We start from the raw sequence: 25,853 nt of genomic DNA, 5'->3' as shown, positions 1-25,853 counted from the left end.
GCAGGGAGTATGGGCACACAGGAGCACATTCTCATCACTGATCCATGATCACAGATGGCCTCAGCTGGACCAGTAAGGTGACGCCCTCTGCAGTCTGTTTCCATGGGAGTGAAGGCCTAGTGCTCTGTACAGGGACCAAGAAGGCCAATATACAAGGAGAAGGGTGCGTGGCAGAGTACATGCCACCTGTGTCCCCCAGGAATGGGTTTGGAGACACCTGGCTTCACACCTAGGCACCTTCACCAGCATCTCCAGCTGCTAGAGTGCTCAGTGCCCCACGTCCCAGGCCAGCCCAGGGCACAGCACCCAGATGCCCTTCCAAGCGCAGCTCCATGCTACTCTCAGCCAGCCTAGGAGCTGCCAGGCCCAGTGTCTCAACAGCAGACACATGGATCAGGCCACAGCCCCACATTCACCTCTCAGGGTCAGCACACAGAGGGCTATAGCCATCCCGGAACCACCATGGAACCCCCATGCTATTCCTGCCCTTGAGAGGGACAAGAGGTGGGGACAGATGGTTAGACCAGACATGTGGCACCTGCAGTCACATGAGACAGCTGGTGGAAAAGGAGCGTGAATGTTGCTGACAATGTAGCCTGTTAGGTCCAGGTCCACATCTGAGACTGGGAGACCAAGCCTGGTGTGCTGGCATGAACCTGTAACTCTGGGAGGCTGAGACAGGAGGGTTGCAAGTTCAAGACAGCCCTGGCAACTTATAAATGACTCAGCAAGATCCTGTCTCAAAAGATTAGTTTTTTAAACTGGGCATGGTGGTGCACACCTGCAATCCCAGCACTTGGAAGGCTGAAGCAGGAGGACTATTGTGAGTTTAAGATCAGTCTGGGCTACAAAGTGAGTTTAAGACCAGCCTGAACCACATAGGGAGAACCTGTCTAAAAAAGAAAAAAAAAAAAAAAGAATGGCACCCATACCTGTCACTCTCTCTCAAATCTGCTTCTCTCTCAAAAGCCTGGACAATGTCTTCCAGCTGCAGAAGTTTGGTTTTCATGCCAGTCTCTCTCTCTACTATTTCTGCCTCAGTTTCCCCTGTTTGGTTTGGCAGCTCAGGGTGCAGCAGCAGGGGCCCTGGGTGGTGCTGGAGCCAGGTCTGCAGGGCATCATTTCCCGTTACACCCTGGGAGGGCTGCTCCCGAACATCAGGCTGGCTTGGACTTACTGTGGCCCTGGCAGAAGGTGCTTGCTTCTCAGAGTCGGGCCCTTCACTCTGCCCAGGGGGCCACCTGAGTGACCCCTTCTCGCAGGGGTCAGACACTACCTCCTCCAGGTCCAGCAGGCCCCAGCAGTTCTGTTCGTGGTTAAGGCTCTCTGGAGGCTGTTGGAACACAGCATCCACACAGCAGGGCTGGCCAGGCCAGTCTCCCACCAGCTTCTCTGGTCCTCCAGGGGTGCCTGGGCACAGGGAAGAGTGGCTGGGTGCCCCCTTCCACTCTCTGCCAATGGTCGCTGCAGCTCCACCTCGTAGCAGGGCCTGCAGCACCTCTGCCTCCTGGACCAAGTGCTCCAGCTGCTCACAGTGGGCATGCTCCAGTCTCTTCCTCTCCAGGGCAAAGCACCTGCACATCTGTACCTGCTCCTTGCCCAGGGCTGCCTGCAATCTCTGCTGCTGCTCCTGGCAGCGCACATGCATCTCTGCCTCCCGCTGCAGGAGTACCTGCCGCAGCCAGTCCTTCTCACATTGGTGCCGTGGGACCAGGCTCTTGTAGCATGTGTCATGCTGGGCTTCCAGCCGGGACAACATCCAGCTCAGTTCCGCAGCAGCCTCTTGTCTAGGGAGAAACCACATGTCACACACCTCACTCCCTTGCCCAGTGACTATCTCTTAGCTGTCTGGCTGCACCTGATTTCATGTCCCTGAGCCCCAAGGCTTCTGTCCACACTGGGAGCCTCCTCGGAGTCCCATGAGATCTGAGCTCAGCATTGGGTTCTCCACAAAGATGCAGCCCAAAAGGAAGCAGCAGACCACAGCAGTGGCTTACTGTATGGCATCACAGTGAAAGAACTGAAATCCTGCCCCACAGCCCAGAGCAGGGTACCGGGCTCAAGGCCCACAACTGCCAGCATGGGCCTGCCTCGCCTAGGTCTGTCCTTCAGCCACCACAGGGGCCTGCAAAAGTGTAGGCTGAGTCCCTTCCACCTGCTCTGGGTTTGAGGGAAAAGAGATTAGGACAAGCGCGAAACTCAAAAACACCGTCTCCTCTAGGTCCAGGAGGCTGTCAGTCAGCCCCCTGGCCCCAAGCAAAGGCCCATGTATCCCTTGGAATGGGCTTGGGACACTGATACCTCCCTGTCATTGTCCCATGTACCCAGTCCACTCCAACTCCAAACAAACAAGAGTGTCCCCTTATCCCAGTCAGGGCCACAGTCACCCAGGAAGGTACTTTGGGTCCCCAGTCCCAGCCATGGGAGGCCCCTTGGGCCAGTGTCGTGTCCCCAAATAGCTCCATGCCCCCTTTGGACCAGCTTCAGGCGTGAGGTGGCAACATTCCCAGCAACTGTGAAACATGAGAACATACTCCGGAGCCAGGCTGGTGGCACACACCTGTAACCCCAGCACTTGGAAGGCTGGGGCAGGTAGACTGCCACAAGTTTAATTAAGGCCAGCCTGGGCTCCATCGTGAGTTCAAGGCCAACCTGAACTGCATAGCGAGACCCTGTCCTAAGAAACAAAACACAAACAAAAAGCATAGTCTAGTTTTCCAAATAACCCTTTTCTGAGGTCGGTAGAAATGTTCAAGGCTTTTCAGGAAACGGCTTGTTCTCCCCACCAGCACCTATGATATCCCGGAAACTGAAAGCAATAAGTGAGAGTGGCCAGGCCGTGCCTGACAAAGCAGAGATTAAATGCATCCCAGCAGGCTGAGCGCAGACCTGATCTGCCGCAGCTCGCCCTGGTACTGCCGCTGTGTGCGAAGCTCCAGCCACTGGGTCAGGTCACAGAGTGCCTGGGCGCAGCAGGAGGTAGGCCCGGCCCTCACGGACTTGGGACTACCGGCTGCCTCCTGCAGCTGCTCCCGCAGGCCCAGGATGACCTCTTGGGATTTGGCGCACAGTGCCTCCAGGTCTGCTCTCTGGGCCTCCAGCGCTGCGACCTCCCGCTGCCGCACCTGCTCCAGCTCCATCCTCTCCTTCTCGAAACTGTTCTTCATGGCCTTGATTTCCCCCTCGTAGGCATTTACCTGAAAAGAAATTAAGAGCAGTGCTAACCCAGAGGTCCTGAAAGTAACCACATGGCAAGACAATCTAGTGACGAGCAGTGCCTGCAGGACAAGCAGTCACATGTCTGATGGCAATGCTCCCAGGGCCCAGTGTGACCTCATGATGCTCCTCCGAAGAGCTGCGAGAAGGTGACAAAAGGAGGGCAGAGCGAGTGACAGCTGTGAGCTCAGAGCCTTTGCTGGGCCAATTCGGGGGACAGGATCCAGGTACAGGCAGGTAAGGCCAGAGGGGCGCCTGTCACCCCATCTGCAGGCCAGAAGCAGCCTGCCAAATTTGCCAAGACAGCAGAGAGACAGTGAGCCATGGATGCTGCCCCTTAGCCCCTCAGGAGACAGCAGCAAAGCAGCAGACACGCTGGTCTGGGAGGCCCCAGCCATACAGCTCAAGTCCCTGTACCACCAAGGCACGTAGGCTTCAGGCAAAGTGGTAACCAGCCAAGCAGGGCAGACCTCTGATCAGGTTACCCTGGGCTCAACCTGCTCCCCTGGATGACCATCACTTCCTCTCTCCTTCCCAAGCGAGGGGCCTGGCATGCAGCTAGTGATGCTGGCCCCTAACCTTGGCCTCCAGCTGGGTCCTGAGCTCCTGGCAGTGCTCCCGCATCTCCTCCACCATGATCTCTGTTTCCAGACTCACTGACCTTGAGTTGTTTGAGAACATGCCTGCAAACAAGAAGACACTGTTTCTACCATGCCAATGACACCAGGGAGCCTGCCAGGCCCTGTAGTCAGCATCCTCGCTACCTGATGACGAGGCACCAGTCTGCATGTGGCATCTGGAAGGCTGTGCTGTCGGAAACCAGTGCTGTCTACACCAGAAGAGACAAACCAGGAGGCTCCCCACAAGGTCCGCAGGACCAATTCCCAAAGATCCCACAAGCCAGACATTTGTTGCACCCAGAATCAGCTCCCAACAATGCCAGGTGCAGAGAGGAAACTTGGCAGGACAAGCTGTGCCTGGTAGCCTGCGGGTGCTCCTTATATGTGCATGCAGACCCTACTGCTGAGTCTATTTTCTGGGTAGCCTGTGTTATTTTAATACCACACAATGACGTGGCTTCCATTAGCAGAGCTGCCACCCCAGCCCTGGTAGCACTCCAGCCCTGGTAGAGGCACCGGCAAGCCAGAACTTCACTAGCAGAGCCAGGGGACTCTCTACAGCCAACCTGGGCACCTGACAAGGCCACACTGGACAAGGCCACTCACCCTGTAGCCAGGCTGTGCTAACGGCTGCAGATTGTGTGCACTAGCACTGTCCTTACTTCTTCCCAGGCTTCCCAGAGCATTGGTGGCAGAAGGGTGTCAGCATAGGGCCCCCATGCATGGAATCCACTATGTCCCATAGGCTCCACTTGGGCACAACTTCCTTTCACTTTATTAAGTAAGCAGCTTCAGAGCAATGTGGGACCCCAACTGCTCTCAGTTGCTGGAGCACACAGGGATCCCAGAGTCGGGGCTGCCATGGCTGGGGGTGGTGGGGAGCAGGCAAGGCCTGGGTTCCTGCACTGCATGCAGGTCACCTACCCTGCAAAGGGCCCATGGCAAACACCAGGTCTCCCAAAGAGCTAAGGGTCCTGCACTGCAGCTTCAGCTGGCCCTGATTCCTCAGCCGAGCACAGAGACTGAAATGTGAACTCTGCACACAGGATGAGGATGCCCTTGGACACGCAGGACACTGTACTTGCCCTCCAGCCACCTCCCTTGATGACCACCTTCATGTCCCTGGTGGGTATCAACCTTCCCTGGGGACCACTGCAGGCAGACATGTCCCCAGTGTCACCCATGACCTTGTTCATATAAACCCTCCTTTCCTCTATGGTCCTAGTCCCATGCTGGGTGAATGCTCAGCCTTGGGCCACTGCTGTGAACCCATCATCGCCTCACCTTGTGGACACCTACCTGCTGAGTGGTGTCTAGGTTCCCCAGCAGGGCACTGCTGACTCCCATTCCCAGGTGGCCACATGCGCAGTCTCTCCAGCTTGGCCTGAAGCTCATCATTCTGGTCCTGCAGGTCCTGGGGGCACAGCAGACACTTCCTTCAGTGCTACAGCTGTTAGCTGGCTTGGTGCAGCTCTATCCCTAGGGAACAATCACTGTGGGACAAGCAGGCAGTGACACTGAACTCCCAGGTGACAACTGTGTCATAACTAAGCAGCATGGTCACTGTTGACTTTTTTGTGTGTTGTATGAATGCAGGTGGAGTGGACAAAGGGAGATGTGGAAAATGTCCACACCTGAACTATAGGTGCTTTGTTTAGTCAGCACCAAGTGATCTCAGAAGGACGGTGACACACAAGGAAACAGAGGGTGATCACTTTGGGACCTAGAGACTACAAAAGATGACTTAGACCCAGAAGCAGTGAAGCCTGGCCAAGCCCTGGGCTTGGTCCCCAAGACCCTTCTCTGTGAATGAGGTCAGGGCTTCATGGAGAAACTGGATTGCAGACAAGGCCTGAGGTACTTGGTGACAGGATGGCTAGTCCATCTGCTCAGAGAGAACAGTGAGCAAAAGGAATGTCCCAGGATGCAGAAACAGCTAGACACACTGCCAGTCCTACAAGCAAATCACTAAGCACACAAATAAACTGTATACTCTTGAGGGTAAACAGGAATACATAGGTCCACTCTACTGACAGACAGATAGGACTTCTCTAGTGACAGCGAAAGGCCAACAGCACGACACTGGAAAAACTAGCATTTTTCAACCAGCACAGTAAAGACCAAAATGGGCAGCAATCAGCAGTGACGCTAAGCTGCGAAGACTTTGTTGATGAGCAGAAAACTTAGATGCCCAGAAAATGTCCCCTGCTGACTGCTCATCAGTGTAAGGGGAAAAACACTATCATCACACATCATGGAACCCAGCAACACCTCAACAGGGGATCAATAACACAAAACAAGGCTGCTGGACACAACCTGCCCTCCCAGTGGCCAGCAGAGGAGGCCCAGCCTTTACCAAATCAAAAGCAATCACCAGTGACCACAGTTTACAGCAGTTCATTTCGGTATCAGGAAACTACCAGAGAGGACAAAGAAGTGATAAGTGTTTGAAAGAGTAGGCATGCTCATTCCCTGATTTGATTTTCCCACACTGCAAACGTACTGAATTATCGCATTATGCCCATAAGGATGTTCAATTCTGTCAATTACACAGTTTTAAAGGTGGGCATGATGGCACATCCCTATAATTCCAGCACACTGGAAAACTGAGGCAAGAGAATGGAAAGTTTGTGCTCAGCATGGGCAATTTAGTAAGGCCCTGTCTCACATGAATAAAAATAAATAACTAAAAAGGGCTGAATGTATAGCTCAGTTTGAAGAGCTTAGATTCAATCCCCAGCTGGAAAAACTAATAGGAAATCATAAACAAAAAACAAACCCACGAAATGATAAAGTTTCTATGAAAAAGCAGGGAGGTGCAGGAGGATCTGCAGTCTTCAAAATAAACAATGCCTTAAAAGACAAAGGCAGGCTGTGAGTACATTGCAGAGGGACAGGAAAGCCAAACACTGCCAAGCTCTAAGCTCCTCTTGCTTCGGAGAGAAGATGGCCAGGAGGGCGGCAGGCAGACGTGCTCCACGGGGCTCTATCCTCCACATTTCACAGGGTGCTGGAGGGGCTCCTCTCAAGGAAACACTGGCCTGCTCTGCAGCTTTCCAATATTTCTATGGTGCAAATTATCTCACCATGCCCAATTTAAAGCTACCTAAGTTTTGACAAGTGCTGCAGAATTCCCGAGCCTTTATCAGTCTACTTGGCTGTAGATTGATTGCTGCAGGTGCACATACGTGCACACACACATACCAACTATGCAAGCAATGCGGTAAGTGGGGAGCCTAAGGACAAGGTGCGCAGGGGTTTGTTCCCTGTACTATTTTTATGTTTGTGGGTTCAAGCTTGAAATTACTTGTAAACAATAGGTCTAATTTAATTTAATTAAATTTTACTTTCTTCATGTGTGCCTTTTTGAGACAGGGTTGCTCTGTGCAGTTCAGGCTGGCCTTGAACTTACAGTGATCCTCAATCTCCTGGTGCTGGAATGACAGGTGTGTACTACCATACCTGGCACAAAAGGTTTTAAAAATGGTCTAAATGTCCATTGGGAACAATAAAAAATATTCCCAAAATATGGAAAGTGAAAGTTTCTAAAAAGGTTTGCACCAAAATGTAAAATACCCCTGATGATGTCTAAAAAAATAAAACTTTCAGAGTCAAAGGTGAAAGAATAGCAAAGTCAGGTTGATGGATTGACAGTTGCTTGAAAACCCACACAGTTCTAGGTTCTGCCTTCCTGCAAGTTCAAGGGAAGGAGGCACCACCTGTGATCAGGTCGAAAGCTGCCTGAGCCCAACTCACCCCATCATGCCAGGTGAGTCTGCAGGGAGGGAGAACATGGGCCACCCAGGGATCGCAGAGCAGAGGGACAGAATGGCACACCCAGGGTCAGGTCTGGGTCAGACTCAGGCGACGGCCATCTACATCCCACAATGCTACACAGCAAGTGCAGCAGGAACAAATGCTGGCAGAAACCCAAGAAAAGCTTCTCATACCTTCACAGGGCCCCCTCTGGATACAAGGTCAGCTTTCCAGATGGACTTTCTGTCCACAACACCTGCTTAATTTTCAAGTCAGGAAATCACTTTATAGTTATTAGTGCCCTTAACGATGACCACAGTATGTCCGAGAAATAACTGGATTTTTAGCACGAGGTAATCTGGGGTAAAACCCAGTGAGCAAAATACAGGAGAAAGCATTCAAAGCAGGACAGCAGCTGTCCACCCCACCTCCACATCAATGCCAAGCACCACAGCCCCTAACCATGCCTCCAGACTGGCAGACTGGGCGTCTGCTTGGAAATGTTCATGCTAATTACCACTTCGGCAATGATGGAAAAGTACGAGTGACCAGCACTCTCTGCTGACCTTAGAGTTTTATTTTTGTCAGTGGGGTTTCTTATATGGAATTTGTTGTTGTTTTATCTTGTTTTTGGTGCTGGTGGTTGAACCCAGGGCCTCACTCACGTCAACTGTGACCCTCCAGCTGAGCAACACCTTTGGCCCTTGTCTGGAGTTTTCCACAACTCTAACCTGAGACCATGTATTATTTCTGCTTGGTCACTCAGCAATGTTGCCTATGTAGGATTTCATGTCTACAAACATCCCACATGTCCACAAAAGGCCATGTGGGACTCCACTAAGTCATTAGCATGACAATCTTCCCCAGTCCCTGGCACTGGACCTGTGGTACTTTCCGGGTTCTACCATTTTAGCTTCTGGGGACACAACTTTCTTAATGCCAAGGATGTTGGAAGGGCAGGTGGGCCACAGTGGAGCTTTATTTTTTTGAGGCAGGGTCTCACTGTGCTGCCCAGGTTGGCCTCCAATTCTTGGGCTCAAGGGAGGGTCCTGCCACAGTTTCCCGTGCAGCTGAGGTACACGCCATCAGGCCAGGTCTCAAGGGCATCAGTTCCTCATGGAGCTTAATTTTAATCACATGTACATGTTTTGCAAAAAAAGGTTTCTTGTAAGGTTTATATAAGTTAACTTTTGGTAACTCAAATCCTAACGAACAATGAGTAATAAAGACTATGTGATAAATTATTTATAAATCAAATAATTTTTCTGTTGTTAATAACCAGCCCAACTCAGTTCTGGTTTGCTTATTTAGTTTTCCTCTGGCACTAAAATGTCTTTATGAGGACCAATCCTGGATGCAGAACCTGACCCCACTCGACCTGGCAACCCCTCTGGGACTGGGCACAGCCCTGGGCAGCAGCTCTGGCTGGAAGGAATCCTCCTGCCATGCCTACTGGACCATCCTGCTGAGGATGCTGAGTCCACCCATAGGGAGGGAGGGAACAAGGCCCCTGGTGGCCACCACAGCGTGAGCCAGCCTGTCCTGGTGGTGGGCTGGGGGCCATGTTGCTTGGGTCACCTACCCGGCACTTGAGCTCATACTCCTTCAGGACAGCCTCGAACCGTTCCTCCTGGCCTCTGAGCTCCATGGCCTGTGGCTCCAGCTAGAAGAGCAAAAAATGGGCAAGGTAGCCTGCAGGGCGCAGCCGTGCACATGGAGGCCAGGCTGTGCGCAGAGAGCATGAGTGGGGCCTTCTCCAGCCCCAGCTGAAAATGCAGCTTCCTTCCAGCAGCCGACAGTGGCAAGCACAGCCCTCCAGCATTCTCCCCTGGCCTCTGAGTGTTCCCACCCCACAGGATGGGCATGTGGGGCCATCCACTGTCACCCTGGAAAGCTCTTGGACCCAGCAGACATGCTGGCCTCTGGCCTCCTCAGGATGTGGCTAGCAGAAGGTAGCATCAGTTAAGGGGCTATAAAATAGGAGCAAGGCTATCACAATGACTTTCTCTCCAGGCCAAGGACTTCAGGAGAGAAATCCCACATTCCGTCACCGACTCTGACTTCCCCCACCCAGGGCTCTGCAGGGGACTTGCCTTTTCCTTCAGTATGAACTCCAGGTCACCCTGCAGTTTCAGAACCAGCTTCTCTGAATCCGAGAGCTTCCCTACCACCTCCAGGATCTCCTGCTGTAACCGGCTGTTCTCCTACAGGACAGGTGGTGTTGACGAGGCTTGGAAGGCAAGGAGGAGGTGGGCAGGTGTCTGCGTGACTTGGCTGCATGGGAGGCAGGTGTGCCCTGGAAGGCAGGTGAGCAGGTGGCCCACAGCCTCCTGGGGACAGTCCTGGGTCCCTGTCAATCTCATCTTACTTTCTTGCCTCTTCCCACCCAACACTCAGAAAGGTCATGAGTGAAAATACAATAAAGGGCTGCTGCAGCATTTCCAAGATATTCTCAAAAGATTGCATTGAAACTGGATCAGTAGGCAGGAGGGTGGCATCTTCAGATGCCAGAGACTGAACTGAGAAGACACAATCCCCGATGGAACATCCTGTAACCCTAGCTCGCTAGGAAGCCTAGGCAGGTGGATCACAAGTTCCAGCCCACCTGGACAGCTTAGTGAAACCCTGTCTCAAAAAATAAATAAATAAATAAATAAATAGTTTTTGGTTTGTTTTTTGAGACAGAGTCCCAGTATGTAGTTCAGGCTGGCTTCAAACCTACAATAATCATCCTGCCTCAGCCTTCTAAGTGCTGGGATTATAGGCATGTGCCACCACACTCAGTTTAAAACAAAGAATTTTAAAAGGCTGGAGATCTAGCTGAATACAAAGAGACCCTGGGTTCCAGTCCCAGTACTGCAAAAAAAAAAAGTCCATGGAAAGCAAGGATGGGGGCTGCAATCACATCCCACAGGAGCTGAAATTAGTTATGAATTCATCTTAGGAGGAAGAAAAGGGATGGAAGGTACAGGGTCAGGCACAGGTGAGCATCTCTGGCCTTGACTGTCCTCGCAGCCCAGGTGGCTCCTGAAGCCAAGAGCAGGTGTACAGGCTTGGGACACACAACTGGACCGGGGCCAGAGCCAGAGGGAGGAAGGGTGCTGCCTTCCTGCCTGCCCCCTCAGCGCACTGCCTACCTTTGCAGCCAGCCCCAGCCTGTGGCGCAGCCTGGACTCTTCAGCCCGCAGGAGGCCCAAGTCCTGCTCCAGTGCAGCATGCTGCCTGCAGGCCTGCTCCCAGACCTGCTCCCGCTCCGCTGCCACCTCTGCCCGCAGGAGACTCAGCCGTCCTTGGTAGTCCTGCTCCAGGCACCTGCAGTGCGACACGGCTTGCTGGACTCCCGGTAATGCCCATGTGAGGACGCCTACTGCCACTGTGGTCTCCGTGGTCCTATTCTTGCCCAGCTGAGGAGCCCCCCAGACTGGGGCAGGGGTGACCTGAGATTAAGGGTGACTTGTATCACAGGGCCAAGGCAGCAGCAGCCCTCCACCCAGGGGTGAGGAAGTGCACAGAACAGGGTGAGAGGGCCCACTGGTACCCTCTGCCCCGTTCCACCTCCGGCGCCACTACTTGACCGCTGTTATAGGACTGCAGACCCTGGAGTTGATGACCGGGAGGCCTCACAACCGAGCCATGAAGAGCAAGATGCTACCAGCTTAGGCCCAGCCACACCTTCTGAGTCTGCCCCGGCCTGGGAATGCAAGGCTCCTAATCCTGCCTACACTGGAGAAGGAGCTGCCATGCTGGCTGTCCCAGCCAGACCAGGGCCCGTGTGTTGAGGAGCCCAGAACCCACTGGATCCTCCGCTCTGTGAGCTGCTCCAGCGCAGTGTGGCCATCATCCATCTCTCTTGCTAGCTCCAGGCTCCTCCGCTCAGCCCGCTCCAGGTCCTGCCTGGCCTTGTCTCGCTCCCGTGCCAGCTGTTCCACCTGCTCCCTGCAGGGCAAGGACAGGCCATAGAGGGACCCCATCGGCCTCTCTGAATCCCACACTCCTGGCTGCACTAATGGGGCAATAGGTCTCACTGCCTCTACAGCACCCCCATCCACCGCAGGGCTCTGCCACTGCTGCGCCCACCCTACAGATAGAAAACTAAGGCAGGGGCCAAGACCCCAGCTCCTGTGAGCCAGACCCATATCTGCAGAGGGCCTGGGCCATGTGGGCATCATATGTGAGCCCTCCCATCTCAGCTCGGCCAAAAACCCTCAGACACCTTCATCTAACCCAGGCATAGGTGCAAAAGGGGAAACCCAGCCACCCTGATGCTGTGGGCACAGCCTTAAGCCCAGCACCTGGTAGCAGCAAGCATAAGTGAGCTCCAGGAACAAAGGGCGTCTGCCACATGGCCCAGCCACTAGGCATCCACTCTGCCCACGGAGGGCGAGCTGGCTTCCCTCTGCCTTCTTGGACCTGTTTGCAGAGCTGCCTGAGGTCAAATGCTTTTTGCCAGGCTCTGACCCAGCGCTGCTGTCTTCAGGCTCAGCTGGGGTCTCTTCCATCTTTTTTGCAGCTACAGGGCACATTCTGCCCATGCTCTGCAGACACAGGCTTGACCGTCACCCACGCCAAGTCCAAGCCCCATCCTGAGACTGTGCCTAGGCCCAGCAGTCACTGCATGTTGGTGAAGACATCCTCTGCCTATTGCTGGTCTGATTTGCAAGCCTGTGGCTCCTCTTGGAAGCAGGTTCCCAGCCAGGAGCTTCGGATGCCAAGCAAGTCCCTGTCCCTCTTAAGCATCACTAGATGGTCACAGTGCGGACCTGACATTCAGACCTCTGAGCTTCCCACCAGCAAACAGGCCAGCAGCCTGTCCTTAGGCCACGGCCCCAGATCTGTGAGCTACCTCCTCTGCTCTACCTGGCGCCTTTCCAGCCTCAGGAGCTCAGGGTAAGGCACTCATCCCAGGCCTGGCCACTGGAAAGGAGCAGGAAGCAGTCCCTGCCTGTCCTGGGCTTCCCAGACCTCAGCCTGGCTCTTACTGGAGGTAGCTCAGCTCCTGGCGGTAGCAGGCCAAGGCCGCCTGCTGGATGACACTGTCGACTGTCAGGAGCTCGTTGTCCAGGGCCCAGGTTAGCTCCAGGAGGTCAACCTTCTCTTCCAGGCTGAAGTCCAGGCTCTGGAAGCAGTGAAGCACAAGGGTGAGGGCTGCAGGATGCATCCCACCCCCTAGGGCAGGAGAGCAGGGGCTCTGTAGCTGTCACAATCAGCACCCACTCTGTTGGTCTCTGCCCTGGGAGGTGTCACCAACATCATGCCCTACTCCTGTCACAATGTGACCTCTCTTACTCCTCCAGTAGGGACCCTTGTCCCTTTTGCAGTAGATGGCCTCAACCTTGTTGTGAGGTAGCCCCCAGTCCCTGCCTCAGGGTGGAAGAGACCCAGACTGGACAGAAGCACAGAGGCCTCATCCAACACCTCATGCATCTCCCACCCACTTGGGCCTGGCTTCACCTTGTGCTTAAGCCCCTAGCTTTACCTGGGATGAAAGGCTGCCCTACCAAGAAGGAGCAGGCAAGGATTCTGCTGCAGAAAGTGACCTGACGGGGGTCCGTAGTGAGCTGGACCCCAGAAGGGAGCGTGGCCTGACCACTGGGGTTTTGGAAAATGAACTTAAAAACGCTACATGCCCTCCCACTGTGACCTGCAATGCTGCAGGCCTGGGGTGCCTAACTCCTGCTTTGTATCAGCCCTACCTGTGCATCACTCCCCCTGTGCTCATTCATTCGAGGCCCCACAGAGACCCAGTTGAGCACACAGGCCATGGCCACAGTGAGCATCCCTACCCCAGGAGAGTGGAGTCTGAGAATGACAGCAGTGCGACTCAGGGACAATACCCCATGGGGCATGACCCTGACACCCTGTGGAGAGCAGCTGAGCTGGAGGTAGGCAAGGACCTTGGGGCAGGAGCAAGGCAGATTCAGTTGGTGTGTGGCCTCCGCACTCCTCCCTGAACAGAAATCTCTGAGAAGATTCCACTCTCAGTGATCTCAGCAAAACACCGAGACCATGAACTTTTGGACCTGTCATAAGCTTTCCCCCTTTCCACTATGTGTAAAGATGTAGACCACACTGGGTCACCGCTGCCTCTTCATCGGACAGGTCAGGTTCCATCTGTCCTACCTTCCCTTTCAATATGGTCTCCTGATGCCTACAAGAGCCCTACCAGCTGCGCAAGTCACCCCAACATGAGCCTTCATGGGAGAGGTGTCTGGTGGGGACAGCTCCAGCCACCAGAGGGGCTCCTCTGGATGGTCGGCAACACTGCCCTCCCCTGTGCAGGGCACTGAAACGCCCCCACAACTGGACCTTTTCAGGCTGTTTTCTTGTATTTTGTGTACATTTAAAATTTCCTGTATTTTAATAGTAAAATTAAAGGAAAAAGGTTTCCCCACAGACTCTTCCCATGAGATTCTTCATACAGATCCTGTGTCTTGCTGTGCCCTAGCAGGGGTACTCGCCTACCCTCTTTGGTGGGCACACATCTGCGCATCTGCAGAGAGGCCCCTGCTCCCCAGGTGCCACCCAAACCTGCAGGATCTCCCGGCCACTGCGGATGCCCTCCTGGGCCCAGGTGGCGATGACCTGCTCCGGAAGGGCAAAACCACTGCCATCATCGATGCTGGAGAAGAGGCGCAGGCCACAGCTCACAGAAGCAAGGGAGGAGGTGGTGGTGGCGGTGTGACAGCCGCTCTCCTCCGGGACCTGCCCCTGGGAAAGGGAGGGCACCTAAGCACGTGGCATTGGTGACTCAGCAGCTCCTCCTTAGTCCCCACCAGCACTGTCCTCTCATCTGTGCCTGTGCAGGAACAGCACCCAGGACTGTTATTGGTACCTCTCCTGCAGCACAGGAAAGAGGCAGGGCACCATCACAGCTTTGCCAGAGTCACATGGCCCCACAGGGGACACAACTACAATGTCCTTGATCCTATGCTCCTGCAAGGGCCCCAGCACCTGCTCCTGTGCCATCTTTGGACACTGTGGGCCTGTGTGCTCGACCCTGCCCAGGTGAGTGTCATGTGGTAAAGGAGCATGCTTGGCCTGACATTTCTGCCCTGAGCTGGTACACAAGCACTAGGCCTGCAGAGGAAAACTCAGGAAGCTGCATGCAAAGCCAGGAAAAGCCAGGCTGAGCAGCCCTGCACCCCAGAAGCCTGCGCCCCAGGAGCCCTGTGTGGGCACCACCAGAAGGCAAGCCAAACTCTCTGCTCCAGTCCTGTGATGGCGTCTCCTGTGCACTCTGCCCCCGCTCAGTCCTGCCCAACAAACTTTTGCCATCTGAGACCCCAGGGCTCAGGATGGCGGTGGGTCCTGTACTCCAGATGCCTCTGTTCTCCCTTTCAACCCTGTTCACATGGGTCTGGCTCTCAGGCCACCTTGCCCTTCATGATTTTCCCTGTGGTCCTGTGCCTGACACTTGCCTGGCTGTCCCTGCTTCATCTCTGCTCCAGTGACACCACCAGACCACATGGAGGCCCTCAGTCCGTGAGACCCACAGGCAGCCATGTCCACCTGCTCCCCACACCATCTCTGAGGAACCAGGGTTTGTGGGAAGGACAGCTCCATGTGTCCTGCACAGCTATCAGGGCCCCGGGGACCAGGTAACTAGATGCTGCCAGTGGAGGCCCTGTGTTCAGAGGCAACGGCATCTGCAGGACATGGCCTGGGGGCTCTGGCCTCCCATGTTACAAGGAATACACATACAGTGTGCACAGGGAGTCCAGATGTGGGGAATGCAGTGTGTTACATATGCGTGTGCATGTCTGCAGAGTACACGCAGATAGCAGATGAGCATAACAGCACGTATATGTGCATCATGTACACAGTGCATGTGCAAGTGCATATGTACATGTGGTATATGAGCACATGCATGCATATGTGGAGGGTTTACACAGACAACAGATGTGAATGTCCCTGCGGATTCCATGTAGGGTAAACATACATTCAGCGAGACACTTGGAGTGGATGTGTCTATACTGGGGCAGCACAGCACTGAGTATCCGGTTGCTACACAGATACAATGTATGTGTATGTGCAAGCAGCAATGTCCACAGGCAGTGTCTGTATACAGTGGGTGTTCAGGCAATGTATGTGTACAAGTGGTGTGCACACACCGTCAAACACATGTGTGCAGACTGTAGGCAAAGATGGACCAGGGTCATGGTGCCCAGGAGCTGCCACAGCTGTCACAAGCTGGGGGCCACACTGCCCAGGGAGGGTGTGGCCCTGGCAGGTGAGGTAGGTGCTGGGCATGGGGACCGGGGTCCTCACAGATGCTGAGAATCTCAGGCATGGAAAGCAGCGGCTGACCTGCAAGTGGCTGATGAACCCAAGGCCTGATACCTCCGCAGGATGCAGCACCTTGGGCACCTGAGCAAAGGTGCCAGGACTCGATGCCCAGCTGGTAGCCACTCAGCACAGCCAGCATAGTTCAGCGCTGCAGTGGCCCCTCCCTCTCAGAGCAGTGAGCCAGTGAAAGGAGCCAGGCCTCAGGACACCTAAGGAATTGAGGATCCCTGTCAGCCACCTTGGGGAGGGGGCGTCCCACTGACACCACCCAGAAGCCACGGAGGCACTGCTGTGTACCTGTACCATGGTGATCCCCATAAGCCCCAGGGGGGAGCCTTTCCTGTTCCCCTTTACAGAGGAGCCTGAGCCTCAGAGACACCAAGGGATTCATTCACCTTGTAACATATAGGTCAGCCCCTGCCCCGCCATGCTCAGCCTGTGGCTCCCTCGGGGCTCACTGGGTTATACACACAGACACCAAGCTATGGTCACAGAGTGATGGCCAGGGTCTGACTTGTAACTGTCCCGTTTACCTGGCTGTGGGACCAGGGCTTGAGGAGGGGAGACTCCGGAAGCAGCATGGGCTTGTGATGGCACAGGCCGAGCTGGAATTCTGCGAGACTCACTCTGCCATCACCGTCCTGGTCCAGTTTGTGGAATAGGTCTTTCAATTCCTGGACCAAAGATGCTGCTTTTCAGGCTCTGAAGGGGGCCCACCCAGGCTCCAGAAACCCCGTGGGGCTGTCCCTGCCCAGCCTGAACTGACCAGGAGCTTTCCTGAGGCCCCCATCTCAGTTTCTCTCCCATCGTGAGTGGGCAAACCAGGTCTTCCTGACTATATTTTGTCCACTGGGGACTGGAATCTGCTGGACATGGAGAGGCATGTGATAGGCATGGCTGAACCCCGGCTTACAGTCCAGCAAGGCACTGTGTCCCTGGTCTCCATGGGTACCCAGGATCACACATAGGCCTAGGGCTACCTCTCTGGGCTGCCTCTCTGAGCTGGTACAGAACAGGGCCCTGCAGAGTAGGCCAGGGTCCACTCTAGGCAGATCCAGTATTGTGAGCGGAGATATCACACCTGCCCAGGACACCGTGGGGGTCGGCAGGAAGTCTGAGAGGCTGGGCCAGGCTGTCACAGAGGGCCTGGAGTTCAATTCCCAGAAGAACTGGGAGCCATCCAAGGTTTTGAGGCCAGAAAGCAGAACTAAATTTGTGCCTGCAGGGCGAGGGAGTTTTCCACACTAGCACATAGCTGCACCCTCATGCACTACAGAGCCCCAGGCCCTTACCTCCTCTGCGAGTCCAAGGAGCCCGATGCTGTGGCATACCACAGCCAGCTCCTGCTCATCCAGGTGGCCACGACTGCCAACTCCTAGCTGCTCCCAGATGCCCTGGATCCGGCTCTCAGGTGAGGCACAGGAGGAGCTGCAGGACTTCTGGATGCTCCCAAAAACCTCAGAGCCCCAAGTTTGCAGCTGCCCTGGAGCAAGGGGGAGCCATAGTTAAACCCTGCTGAACGTGCATGGAATATTCAGTTGCAGAAGGAAGGAAATCCAGTGTTTGCAGTGGTGTTGAAGGATCTGGAGGTCATTACACCAGGCATAGCGGATAAAGAGTGCATGGTCCCACCTGTGGTGGGATCTGAAGAGGAATGTGGTGATAGAGAGGGAAGTGGGTTACAGAGTGGAATTGTTCACCAGAGGATGCAGTGCACTGCCGTTAGGAGGTGGTTAGACCAGAGATGCATGTGTGGCATGGTGACTATTGTTAACTATGTAAAGACTACGGGGAATCTGCTCAGAGAGCAGATCTCAAGAGTTCTCACACATGTGTACACACACATGCACGGACATGATACCTACTTGTGTGTGTACTATACATTCACATGTGTACTTGCACACTTGAGGGAGTACCATGAGGTGTTCCTCCTGTAAATCACACCGCAGGAAAGCTGGGGACACCAACAGTCGGACTGTGTCTGGGCAGAAACATGTGGACACTGGAGCTTGACTCTGAGGCCAGATGTACCAGCCATGGACAGAGACGTGTGGGAGGCAGGGGAGTGGCAGGAATCTGATTTGGGGGAAGACACGGTCCTCCCAACTTCACATGTGTTAAGTTTTGATGTGAGATGTTTCTCCACGTCCTGCCTGATGAAAGCACTTCCTAAGGGTACCTGCTGAGGCCAGAGCCCAGAAACATGCAGAGGCTTGGTTTACCAGCTTTTCCTGGGTGTTTTAGTTCCACAAATCAATCCTTCTTTTCTTTGTGCAGTGCTGGGGATAAAAACCAGGGCCTCACACATAGATAAGCACTCTAATGCTAATCTATGTCCTAGCCCCAAAACCAGCTCTTTAAGAATGTAATTTTTTAAAACTTTCAGACCCACCCAGAGCAAAAAGAGGAACATGGCCAAGCCCTGCCCACCCACCCTCATCTTGGCCACGTGAAGAAGTGTGTGGCCAGAGGCTCACGCTAGCCTCAGGCTGCACCAAGTGCCGAGGAGCTCAGCCTGTACCCTGCCTGCCACCGGATGACACATGCCTCAGGGCTCCTCAGGGTTGCAAGGACATCCAGTTCTGAGCAGCTGCTCGGACCTTGCATTGCTCCACCCACTTTGCAGTTTCATACACACTTGCAGTTGGTTCAGGCTGCTTCTCATACACTACCCGCCACAGCTACTGGTCTGGCTCCCTAGTCAAACCCTAGGGCTCTTAATACTTGTTCTTTATATCAATAGAGTACACAACAGGCAAATACAAGATAACTAACATGAATAAGTCCTCTCTCTCGGAGCCCTTGAGTCCCCCCTGGGAGGGAGGCAACACTGGAAGAATTCGAAACACTTCTACACTGCAGGCCCTGTACATCTGTGCACCTGGCCCCCACCCAGCCCCTCCCACAGAACCTTCCCGGGCCACAGTGAACCATACCACCACCACAGCCAGAGGCCTCTTCCCCTGGATCCAGCAGCTGAGGCCTAAGTGGGAGACTCCACAGTCCTCAATAGCACTGTCCATGGGGCTGCATCCCGCCAACATGGGCTCCAGGCCCAACCAGGGGCAGAGTGCAGAGAACATGAGGCCGCATATTACCTTGGGCCTCGAACAGCTCTTCCTGAGGTTCTCTAGGACTCTCGGCTTCCTCATCAGACTTGAGGCTCTGGAAAAACAGGGTAAGAAGTGAGTTCCAAATAGAACAAGATGTGTGGGCAGGATAAGGACAGCAGAGGAGGCCAAGGCCCCATAGAGGCCTTGTTGAGCAGCCCGCAGTGCCTGTGAAACAAGTCCTTTCAGCCCCAAGGGCACCTGTGCTTGGGCTCCTTGTAAACACAGCCACAGCACCTCACTGAGAATGCAGTGAAGCCCACATCCCAGTTGCAGGGAGGCTTTCTCCATGAGCAGGGCATGGCCCACACCCACACCAAGTCAGCAGACAGTGGAGTGAAAGCAGCTCCCTGTGGCCCCACAGGGCACAGGCACCTGACACCTCAGCATCCTTTGCAAACTTGCACCCAAAGCCACTGAGAAACACACAGCATGGCCATGACCTCACATTTCCATGCCCAAATCAGCAGACCAGAGCAGCAGTCTGCTTTTGACTAAGCACTGAATGTCCCATGACTGATTCTGGAACCAAAGGCAGGGTGCTCTGCAAAGTTGGCACTCACTTTCACGGGTCAGAACCTAAGCTGCTGACACTTAACCCCCACTGTTCTATTGTGTCACCTCAACTGACAATCCTGAAGGCAGCTCTCCCTGTGCTTATCCTATGGGGACCTAAAATGACTTAAGGTTGGCATCAGTGGTGTGGGCCTGTGACTTCAGCTACTTGGGAGGCTGAAGTAGGAGAACCACTAATTCAAAGTCAGTTTCAGCAACTTAGTCGAAATCTCAAAATAAAATAGGGCTGGAGATGTAGCTTAGTGCTTCTTGTGTGCAACCCCAGTATTACAGAGAGAAAGAGACAGAGAAAAAGAGAGAGAAAGAGAGACAGAGAGACAGAGAAGAGACAGCTCAAGCCGCAGAATGGCACCAACAAAGATGGAGCACAGAGCCCAGTGCCATGCACTCTGCCTCTATATCTGAGGCCCAAAGTCACAAAAAAATAAAAAGCAAGGTCAGGGATCTGGCTGCCCAGATGCAATAGGCCCAAGATAAGAGCGCTAATATTTAAATATGTGTCTGCTTTCTCTTTTTCATCTCAGCAAATTTTCAAGATACAAATACATCAGTGTGGGGCCAGGGCTCCCAATGTGCCTGGCTATCAGAGCTCCTGTCATGGACCGTGAGACCAGGGCCTCCTGGACTCTTTGGAAACAAGTCCAAGAGTTCATGGTTCCTTTCAGGGCTGTGTGCCTGCCCATAAGAAATCTCTCTTTGCTTGGGAGCATGGGACTCTGGTTCGTCTCCTGGCCCTCCCAGACATGAGACAGTCTCCACCAGGGAGAGGAAGCAACATAAGGCTGGAGGCGGCCCCAGGGCCTTCCATGCCTTTGAGGCAGGTGGGACCTTGGGCATGGGACATGAACATGCCTAAACCGAGGCCAAATCAAAGGTGATTTTCCCTTCTGGCCTTAGCACATCATGCTCATTCTTGTGACACTGTAAAACCCATCTTGCAGTGACAGAGATGGAGGGTCTGTGAACAAATTATTTACTGCTGGACTCTGAAGGTGGGTGCTCTGTGGTGAAATCCCCCAAAAGCAACCAGACCAAGAAGATTACAGGATATGCCATCTGCAATATGGACCCAGGCGGCTGGCAATTTCAGCTGCCCAGTATGTCACTGCCCTCCCCGACAGCTGGTGGTGTGGGGTCTGGTGTAGGTCTGGTGACTGTACCATGGTGACAGAGAGAAGCATCCTCCCCCAGCCCAGGCACCCCGATTGGGGCATGACACCAACCCACCTCTACACTCTCCAGGGATGCGGCATGGCAGAGCTGGCCCTTTAGCCCAGCCCTGGCCTGCTGCTCTGGTCCACATGTGGCTTCAGCACCTGAGGCTCTCCACTCTGGCTGGCTCCAACGGCCATACCGCTTGGAGCCGCTCACGTACTTTGGTGGCACAGCACAGACAGCAGCTGGAGAGAAAACAGATGCAGGACCATGAAATGTTGCAGACCCATGCCTTCTGGCCTGTCTTGCCCGGAAGCATCTGAAGATATATGATGCACAGCACAGCACTAGGGGCATAAACTCCAGGGGCTGTAACAGGCTTCCCCTGGTACCTGGGGCAGAAGAGGCACCACGTCAGGAAGGTCTTAGCGCTAAACTCCACCCATTGTTTACCTTTTATCAAGTATACTTTCAATACTCTGTATTGAAAATAAGCACAAAATCTAGCATTTTATGCAAAGGAAAAATTTGTAATAATCTAAGAACATGCAGCTCCAGAGACTTAAGACCTTCTCAGGCTTCACCACAAGCACTAACAGAGGGCTAGAGGGTGCAGGCGAGCAGGGTGGAGGTCCAGGGCAGAAGCAGGCAAGGACACTACTCTATCCCCACCTCCACCCTGCACATTTGCACAACTCTCCAAGGTGCATGGGAAGGGGCGATAGGGGGGGATAGGTCAGATATGTCTGACTGACATAAGACAGCTGGAGAGAGGCCCTCCACTCTGTGAGCTTGGGTACGGACGTGCTGAGGAGCCCCTTTCCTCCTTGTCTGGTGCTCGGGCCAGTCAGGTGGTACAGGGAAACACAATCTCTGGAAGTACCACAGGAGCTGTGGTGTGCCTGGGAAGCCGTGCTGGGGGGACTCCAGGGACTGATGACCCTGACAACCGGACTTGCCAGATGGCCACACCCTGGGGTCAAATCTTACACTAGCAAACTTGGGGAGGGCATGCCACCAGGATCTGTATCCCGCTGACTGCAGGGTTTGTATCTATGCTGACCTCAAAATGCTGTGCTACCCAGCACCCTTCTCGTCCCCATCCAGACAGCATTTTCTGAAATGGCAAGTGGCCTACCCAGTATTAGCCACTTGGAGGAGAGTAAGCACATGGCTCGCCAGCATGCAGACAACAAGTCAAGCCTGGCAACAACACCCGAGGCCTCCATCCCCTCAGAACTACAAGACCCCTCCTCTGGACGGACAGTATCTCAAGCTTCCTGGGCCAAGCCTTCTTCCCACAGGCCCTCAGCAAAGGCCACTCATCCTGCCCCACAGCACACTTTATGGGCCAAAGCCCTCACATCTGTGTGCCTTCTCCAAGAAAGGGGGCACGAACTTCAAAACGTGCATTTGGTAACATGTCCAATGGTGATCTCGGACAGTAGGAGGGCAATGGACAGCAGGGCTGCCCTCCAGAATGCAACACAGACCCAGGCCCTGAGCATCCAGCCCGTTCCTCTGATCACCTCAGCAGCTGTAGAAGGACCAGCAGGGAGACAGAAACCATGAGGAGGACAACATCAGACCCGAACAGCAAGCGGAGTCCGAGCACAGAGCTCATGTCACAGGGACAGTAGGATGAAGCAGGGCCCACAGGGCAGGGTCAGGAACAGGTGTAGGGATGAGCAGGTGGCTGAGCAGGACGAGATGGGAACGTGGAACAAGACTCAGCCCTGGGCACAAGGAGGGCAGACAGGACCCCCTGGCTGAGGAGAATTCTAAAATTCTAACCCAATAGAAGCAAAGCGAAGAGAAGAGAAAGGAGAGGGGAGGGAGGGGAGGGAGGGAACCAGAGAAAGAAAAAGAAAGAAAAGGGAAACGAAACAAAGGGAAAAGGAAAAAAAAAAAAAAAAGACAAAACAAGACACAGCGGGGCCATGAGAAACACACAGGTCTGAACTGAGATCTCATCTTTAGAGGAGCTGAGCAGGCTCTGCACAGCTGGAGATGTCAAAGACAGGTGCACGTAGTGTGGTCAGCTATGGCATCCCAGGCGCAGCAAAGCACGCTCATCCCTCCCGCTTCCCAGCCACCTTGGTGATGGAGTCCATCCACACTACTATGAGTGAGGGGACAAGCGCTGCCATGTACTTTGCAACAAAAGGTGTAATTCAGGACACCCCAAGAATGGTGTGCATAAGGCTGGTCCCTAATCCCAGGTCCTTAGCACCAGGAAAAAGGTAGGGAAGAGCCACCAACACGCCCAGGACAGCTGTGCACAGGGCTCAGAGATTTTAGACTGGAAATAGGTTTGAACCTCCCACCACTCACTCACTGGGGTCTAGACAAACCCTTCCCCTGCACCTCAGGCGTCACACCGAATGTGGAGGGTGAGGACTTCGAGAATCTGCATAAATCAGAGAGCCACAGCCATAGACAACTCGACACTTGGTGTCAGTCCTTAGCCCCAGCCCTCCTCCCAGCAGTGCTGGCCAACAGCTGGGACTGAGCCAACCTTCAATGGGGCTGATCCACTGGCCCCACCCTGACTGGCCCATGGCTAACCCTGTAACCCACCTTCAGCTGGTCCTGATCTGACAGGGCCCCAGGGGCAGCACTACCATCTCTCACACACTGACCATGTAACAGAGTGTGGGGCACCTGGGACCAGCACCAGGAACAGACCTTCCCACGCCCCCACTGAGCCCAGTGCCCTCTGGCACAGGCAGGGACCAGTGCATCTTTGGTCCACCTCCTCGTAACAGATTCCAGCTGGCTGTACAGCAGTAAACAGATGTCAGAGATCATGGGTGGGAGACCAGCTGCCTGCACTGCAGAGGAACTCACCATGTATATCTGTGGCAGGCACAGCCACACCCCCTGCTAAGCTGCATGTCACCCTAAGACACGGCTTACAGAGAGGAGATGAAGGTAGGAAGTCCACACAGCCCACAGTGACAGAAAAGCATGGCAGGAACTCACTTTTTAGAACTGCAGATTTTACTCCAAAAGGTGGGAAGCATGGCAGAGACACTAAGCTTAACAGAGACCTTCCTCTCACCTGCCTGCGAAGAACCAGCTTCTTTACTGCCAAGGTCGCCATTGGCCTTGGAGGACAGCACGGTCACGAGCCCTTCCTTGAACTCCTCAAAGGTGACCTGCACAGGGTGAAGCAGAGGGGATGCTGTGACCGCCAGCAGAGCCATACTTACCCACACCTCTGGTCTCCTCTCAGAAGAGGAGACCAAATATGTACTTAAGTCTTTGCAACAGAAGAATAAGAAAGGTAAAAAGGAACCATAATCTCACCACCAAATAAATATTTTTTAAAGCAGATCCTGCAGCACAATCTGAAAAAAATAGCTGGGCAGTGGCATAGGCTTATAGTCCGGGGATGCAGGAAAAGTGCCTGAGCCCAGGAATTTTAGGCCAGACTGTGAAACACAATGTGGCCCTGTCTCTAACAATGAAAAAAAAAAAAGTGCAGAAAACAGAAGTTGATGGCCACAAAACATTAATATTGATGCCTACAAAACAAATATTCATGGTATTACCACTAGAAACAAAACCCTACCAGTCCTTGAAAGGCTCTGCTCCCAGGTTCCTTTCTACCTACACTGTTACATGATATCCTTGCTCTTCTTCACCTCGCCTGCAGAATCCTGCATGCATCCCTATAACACAGGGTTTAGTTTTCCTTTGATGGAATCTCAAGCATACCCTCTTTCAGGTCTTAGCCATTTGACTTGATGCTGCTTCTGTAACATATGTCCACGAGGCTGCTCACAGGCATAATTCACTCATCTCTGATGCACACACTTCACTGCACACCAGAGCACTAACCAACCCAGTCCTGTCATTGGGAAAGTCAGGACCATATCACATAGAAGACATGCAGCGCCAGGGCACTTGGCAGGTAACAGCTTTATTAACATCAGTGGGCTAGGGGAAAACTTAGTTCCAAATTACCAGTCTCACTTTGGGGTTAAACAGCCTATTTATACAGGAAATATGAAAGACTGACAACAGGACATTCTATAGTTGGCTATACATTGTCTTGTCATATGGTGTTAGGCAGATTTATTCTGGGCTAGTCAGTTGGGGGTTTTCTTATCATAGCAGGAAAGTCAAGGGCTTGGATGAGCAGGAAGAATCAATCACTGTCTTAGACTGAGCCATTCTGTCTCTAAATGATAAGTCTTTGAAACAAGCTAAACAACAAGATGTACTTTCTGGCTAAGAGTTCTGTTTATCTTACAAGTTACAGCCAGCATGGGGGATGCCAAAGCCTGCTGAATCTAGCACTAACTACATGACAAGATAGGCCTGTCTTCCCCATCTTTTAATATCAGGCTTAAGTTTTAAAATTTACTTTACACTGCCTCCAGTGTCTGCTTATCAAAAACAAAATGCTCGGGGCTGGGGATTTAGCTCAGCGGCATAAGCTCCTGCCTTGCAAGCAGGCAGTCGTGAGTCTGATCCCTGGTACCGATAAAAAGGAAAAAGACAAAAAAAAAAAACCAAAATGCTCTGAACATTGTCCTGTATGTTCCTTTTGAGGTTTCACTATATGCCAAACCTAACAATTCCCTGGGTCACTTTTTAATCTTAAAGTCCCACCTTATATCAAAAAACCACTCAGCCTTCTTTTGGTTAGTTTTTATGTGATGTATTTTTTAATTACATCTTTATTCTTTTTTTTTTTTTTTTGTCTTTTTCCTTTTTATCGGTACCAGGGATCGAACTTACGACTGCCTGCTGGCAAGGCAGGCGCTTATGCTGCTGAGCTAAATCCTCAGCCCCTCGTTTTTTATTTCTTACAATACAATACTGACCTTTTGTGATAATTTTCTATTTAAAGTGCATTCTTTGGAATTTTATTCTTTTCTTGTACATACTGGTGCCAAACTCTCCTAGTTGTTTCAGATGTTTTAATTTATCTGTAATTGGCTAAAGATGGCAGATCAGTAAGCAGCAGGATACACAGCTTCCCTGAGAGAGACTCAGATGCCGGAATAAAAAATCCTGGAGAGGCCTGGACAGAGTGAGATGGATCCTCTCGACCCAGGAAGAAACTAAAGGGAAAAAAGTTGGTCAATCACGCAGTCCCAGGGTTACCATTGGAGCAGCT

The 25,853-nt window shown here is 53.2% G+C and overlaps 1 protein-coding gene across 10 annotated transcripts in view; it reads right to left on the bottom strand.

Annotated features, from left to right (window-relative positions):
* Positions 1-25,853, bottom strand: part of Ninl (ninein like) — an 82,456-nt gene that overhangs the window by 10,727 nt on the left and 45,876 nt on the right. For 6 of the 10 annotated variants that reach the window (XM_063248589.1, XM_063248592.1, XM_063248590.1 and 3 more), the window contains 15 exons: positions 23,784-23,880; positions 20,792-20,964; positions 18,977-19,043; positions 17,171-17,361; positions 16,412-16,552; positions 14,121-14,300; positions 12,572-12,708; positions 11,388-11,528; positions 10,730-10,904; positions 9,686-9,796; positions 9,175-9,255; positions 5,136-5,250; positions 3,796-3,899; positions 2,890-3,197; positions 933-1,787 (listed from right to left, as the gene is read on the bottom strand). In XM_063248589.1, the coding sequence (XP_063104659.1) occupies positions 933-1,787; positions 2,890-3,197; positions 3,796-3,899; positions 5,136-5,250; positions 9,175-9,255; positions 9,686-9,796; positions 10,730-10,904; positions 11,388-11,528; positions 12,572-12,708; positions 14,121-14,300; positions 16,412-16,552; positions 17,171-17,361; positions 18,977-19,043; positions 20,792-20,964; positions 23,784-23,880 (2,876 nt within the window). The remainder of the gene's footprint in view (positions 1-932; positions 1,788-2,889; positions 3,198-3,795; positions 3,900-5,135; positions 5,251-9,174; positions 9,256-9,685; positions 9,797-10,729; positions 10,905-11,387; positions 11,529-12,571; positions 12,709-14,120; positions 14,301-16,411; positions 16,553-17,170; positions 17,362-18,976; positions 19,044-20,791; positions 20,965-23,783; positions 23,881-25,853) is intronic. The other 4 variants (XM_063248593.1, XM_063248598.1, XM_063248597.1 and 1 more) reach the window with 4 other exon arrangements.

The sequence above is a fragment of the Cavia porcellus genome, unplaced genomic scaffold (genome assembly GCF_034190915.1).
Source record: "Cavia porcellus strain 051 isolate PalLab524CR breed Dunkin Hartley unplaced genomic scaffold, mCavPor4.1 scaffold_5, whole genome shotgun sequence".
NCBI classification, from domain to species: domain Eukaryota; kingdom Metazoa; phylum Chordata; class Mammalia; order Rodentia; family Caviidae; genus Cavia; species Cavia porcellus.
Note: the sequence above shows the minus strand (reverse complement) of the source record. Positions and strands in the feature narration are given on the sequence as shown.